Source organism: Zophobas morio, unplaced genomic scaffold (genome assembly GCF_036711695.1).
Source record: "Zophobas morio isolate AGI-343-1 ecotype UQ-CSIRO unplaced genomic scaffold, CSIRO_AGI_Zmor_V1 ptg000026l, whole genome shotgun sequence".
Lineage (NCBI taxonomy): Eukaryota > Metazoa > Arthropoda > Insecta > Coleoptera > Tenebrionidae > Zophobas > Zophobas morio.
The window spans coordinates 13,190,775-13,195,505 of NW_026972131.1; the positions used below are offsets into that span (position 1 = coordinate 13,190,775).

Genomic DNA, 4,731 nt, shown 5'->3' on the forward strand with positions numbered 1-4,731 from the left:
TCCCCTCCAAAAACTTGATGACGTCAGCTCAAAAGTTTGTGGAATAAATCATATCTAAAATGTACAAAATATGATGAGTCTGTACTTGTGATCTATCACTCCATTCATATTTTTTGGATTTGCATATACAGAGTGACTCAAAAAAATTAATGAATGCGTAAATATATTTTATTGATTTAATCAGGAACTACAAAACCGAATGCTCTGAAATCTTGCAGATGTTTTAAGGTCATAAAGAGCATAATAAATGTTTAGTCAAAATATATTTGCTTATCCCCTTCAAAAACTTGATGACGTCAGCTCGAAAGTTTGCCGAATAAATCATATCTAAAATGTACAAAATATGATGAGTCTGTACTTGTCATTTATCACTCCATTCATATTTTTTGGTTTGCATATACAGAGTGACTCAAAAAATTAATGAATGCGTAAATATATTTTATTGATTTAATCAGGAACTACAAAACGGAATGCTCTGACATCTTGCAGATGTTTTAAGGTTATAAAGAGCATAATAAATGTTTAGTCAAAATATATTTGCTTATCCCCTCCAAAAACTTGATGACGTCAGCTCGAAAATTTGCCGAATAAATCATATCTAAAATGTACAAAATATGATCAGTCTGTACTTGTGTCCTATCACTCCATTCATATTTTTTGGATTTGCATATACAGGGTGATTCAAGAAAATAAATTAAAGCGTAAATTTATTTTACTGATTTACTCAGGAACTACAAAACCGAATGCTTCGAAATCTTGAAGATATTTTAAAATTATCATAAGCATGGTAAATTTTTGATCAAAACGTATTTGGTCGTCCCCCTTAAAAAATTTATGACGTCACCACAAAATTTTGCTGAATAAATCCTATCTAAAATGTACAAAATATGGTGAGTCTCTTCTTGTGATTTATCATTCCATTCAAATTTTTTCGATTTGCATATACAGGGTGACTCAAAAAAATTAATGAAAGCGTAAATTTATTTTATTGATTTAATCAGGAACTACAAAACCGAATGCTTTGAAATCTTGCAGATGTTTTAAGGTTATAAAGAGCATAATAAATTTTTAGTCAAAATATATTTGGTTATCTTCTACAAAAAACTGATGACGTCAGCTCAAAAGTTTGCCGAATAAATCGTATCTAAAATGTACAGAATATGATGAGTCTGTACTTGTGATTTATCATTCCATTCATATTTTTGGATTTGCATATGCAGGGTGACTCAAAAAAATTAATGAAGGCGTGAATTTATTTTATTGATTTAATTAGGAATTACAAAACCGAATGCTTTGAAATCTTGGGAATATTTTAAAGTTATTATAAGAATGGTAAACTTTTGTTCAACATGTATTTGTTCATCCCTCCTAAAAAAATTGATGACGTCACCCTTAAATTTTGCTGAATAAATCCTATCTAAAATGCAAAAAATATGATGAGTTTGTACTTGTAATTTATCATTCCATTCATATTTTTTAGATTTTCTTAAGAGGTGGTTCAAAAAAATTAGTGAAGTCAATTTATTTTATTGATTAAATTAAAGGCAACACTTATTATTAGTATTACACCCCAACCAACCCAATTTGGTAGACACAAAATTTGTTAAAAGAAAAACTCGGTTGAAACATAAGGGTAGCACGCTTATTTACATCGACTTTAACATTACAGACCTGCATTTGTTTTATGCGCTCACTTGGTTCCGCGAATGTGAAATAGACATGTTTATAATCAACCAATTGTGAATTTCACCGTCAAGAATTAAAATAAAACCCAATGTTTTATATAATAAGCGGAAGTCGAAGCAATAAAACCGATGGTCGTTTTGTTTACAGTTTCTCTGTTTGACTCTCACGTATGCTGTTACGCTTGTCATCTTAAATTAAGAATGTTTATACATAAACGATTTTCAGTTGCCGTATACGTGAGTAAATTGTTTCGTTATTTTATTGATTATAAAAAATCAATATTCAAAACGACCCAATTCATTTTCCCGAAAATTTGGAATACAATAATTTTTTTCTTAGTATTACACTACATCTATCCCAACTGATATACGTGTCCTTGCAAAAATGTTGATGACGTCATCACAATTTTTTTTAAATTCCCACTACAAAAATGTAATGAGAAAAAAACACAATAGCCATGCAGTCGTCAAGTTTCCGACAGCGAGGGAAGTACTGTCTAAACTCTTTAGACCAATTTTTTACTATTGCAAAATCTACAGAAATTTTAACTCTAAACCATTTACTCCATCTTCTGGGGCCCACAGGGATCGAAATTAATTCTATTAATGGTTGATAACTTATTATCATTATTATAAAAATATTTATGCGATGACGTCATTAATTTTCTAGAGTGGAGTGAACGCCGTTTTTTTTTCGACAAATAAAACAAGCACACGCCAATTAAATGCAAAAATATAAAACTTTATTATCACTTTTAGTGATCACCGCACTTTACTTACAACTTAAGTATAAAACGTTACAGTGTTTAAAAATTAGGAATATGAAAACATAGCAATAGCAGGATCCTCCGTTTCGTAGGTAATCAACACATCTCTAAATTTATCCAAAAGTTGCAACAACTGACTCCTCCTCAAGTTTTCCAAGTACATGATTTCTTCAATGTGGTGATCTCCATGAAAATACCCCTTCCGACACAGCGTGGCAAAAAGTCTTAAATCTTCCGGAGTATTCGTAGCTGGTATCTAAACACAACATCTCCAATAAACAAACTACGATTTTAACCGGCGCATCCACGATTAAAAATTACCTTAAAAATATTCCCTCTTTCCTCATCCGGAAAATCCAACAACAACTCCTCCTGATAATCCTGTTTCTCGTCCTCCATCGACGTGAAACTCACGCTTTCCAAACTACAGCAAAACAATTAACCACGAAAAACTTCAAACCCGTATATCTGACTTAATACTCCTGTTAAGCAAGTCCAGCTCGCTGCGCAGCTCGGGCGTTTCCGACACCGTCGACGCACCACTCTCGGACTCGGCTCGCGAATGCTCGGACGCACTCGGCTGGTACGAACTAGACAAAACCACACTACGCTGCAAACTGCGGTGTCTCAAATCGCGCTCCCTGGAGGCAGCCAGCCCATGATCCGTAGGTATATACTGGATGTAGGTGTGAAGCTGGAGAAGCAAATGGTGCTGCAACATCCAGATTATGGTCTGGACGAGGTGCGACTGCTGCGCTGGGTGGCACAAAGGGTTACATTTTTGCCCCAACGAAGTGGGTAAGGCGAAGTCGCTTATGACTCGGATTAAATTCGAAGCGGGGAAGCTTTCGGAGAATTTGTCAATGAGGGGTGAGTTAAGATGGATAGGAGCGTCTGGAGAGATTACATATTTGTTGGTTAGACAGATGGGGAAAATCACGGTGGCTTTAGCCCAGTATACCAAGTGGGCGGTTAGTTCGAAAACCTGGAACAACGGGTTATTTTTGACAAAAAAAAAAACGTAACGTACGTGATTTAGGGTCAAATCTGCATCCGCTGCCAAAGTTTGTAGGTTTTTAATGGGTGAATATTGTTTTAACATCCTTTCCAACGACGGCGACCCGTCCAAGTTGGTAAAGTCGCCCATTTGTTGCATTGGGTGTAGCAATAACAAACTATGATACGGTCTTAAAGCTTTGAGACATCTGAAAACGGACGATTTTAACTGTGTTGTGACTGTGGATGAATTTCCGACCTGTCTATATCTTTGGGTTCGACGATTTTCCCCCTTAAGTGCCACTGGTGCACTTTTTGAGGCAAACAAAAACTAACTGTGATCCACTTATTGATTTGGACGTTAACAATCCCCGAGGTACACAAATCATCATACATTTTTTTAATGTTACTTGCCAGCGTGCACTTGTTTAGAATAATTTGAAAGGCGGCGTCTGGATTGTTGACGAAGCCGTCGTCATGCGCCGTCGTCATGGTCTGCGTTTGTTCACTAATATAACCGCAGCGTTTTTCTTCGTACCGTAACGCAATTCCAATGCGTTTGCTCAAGTCATGGTAACAAGTAACTAAAATAGACACATTGTAGCGACGATTACTCCATTTTAAACCCCGTTACCGACTGAATGACTAGCCAGTGCTTGTAAAGCAAAAACTACGTTAATCAACATCAAACCAGAGGCGTCTTGCTGCTTATTCCTCAGTTGTAGCAACGTCGGGTGTCCCACGAACCGGACATCGTTCACTTTCAATTCAAATTTCTTATTGCACAGTTCCGATTTGACCGCAAAGAGAGAGGAAAGCACTTCGTCGGTGAAGCCAGTGAGGTGTCCTTTGTTTATGTTGGACAGTGGTTGTGTCGGCGACTGCAGAAGGTCTTCTAGGTTGGGTAGCGTGTAAGGGTTGCGGCGTTTCGTGTTAGCGGGTTCGCTTTTCTCTAAGAAATAAAAGGGGTAACGGAAGAGAAGGCGGTCGCCTTTGCTGTCGGACTTTACTAAAATAATACTCAGAGGGTTTACTTCCATTGCGGCGAAAATACTTAAATGAGTGGTTGGAAAATGGCGATTTTAACGGAATGAAGTGGTTTATTATTGTTACATGGTTGTGTTTGTGTGGAACTTTGAGATAACCAAGTAGATAACCTAAAAAAACTGATGCTGTGACAGAAGGGGAGTGACAGGAATGACAGATCGAGTCGGCTCCGGGTACTATGCAACCAATTTAACACATTTTCGAATCAGCTGATTCGGACGCTGCGATTGGTCAGT

The 4,731-nt window shown here is 36.7% G+C and overlaps 1 protein-coding gene across 1 annotated transcript; it reads right to left on the minus strand.

Moving 5' to 3' along the window:
- Positions 1–2,406: 2,406 nt before the first annotated feature.
- Positions 2,407–4,654, minus strand: LOC135136686 (GATOR complex protein NPRL3). The gene is made up of 6 exons (XM_064066096.1): positions 4,083–4,654; positions 3,708–4,032; positions 3,483–3,657; positions 2,926–3,437; positions 2,774–2,876; positions 2,407–2,708 (listed from the first exon to the last, which is right to left on the minus strand). The coding sequence occupies exons 1-6, from the start codon at positions 4,486–4,488 to the stop codon at positions 2,499–2,501; spliced, it is 1,731 nt and encodes a 576-aa protein (XP_063922166.1). The 5' UTR covers positions 4,489–4,654; the 3' UTR covers positions 2,407–2,498.
- Between the last annotated feature and the right edge of the window lie 77 nt (positions 4,655–4,731).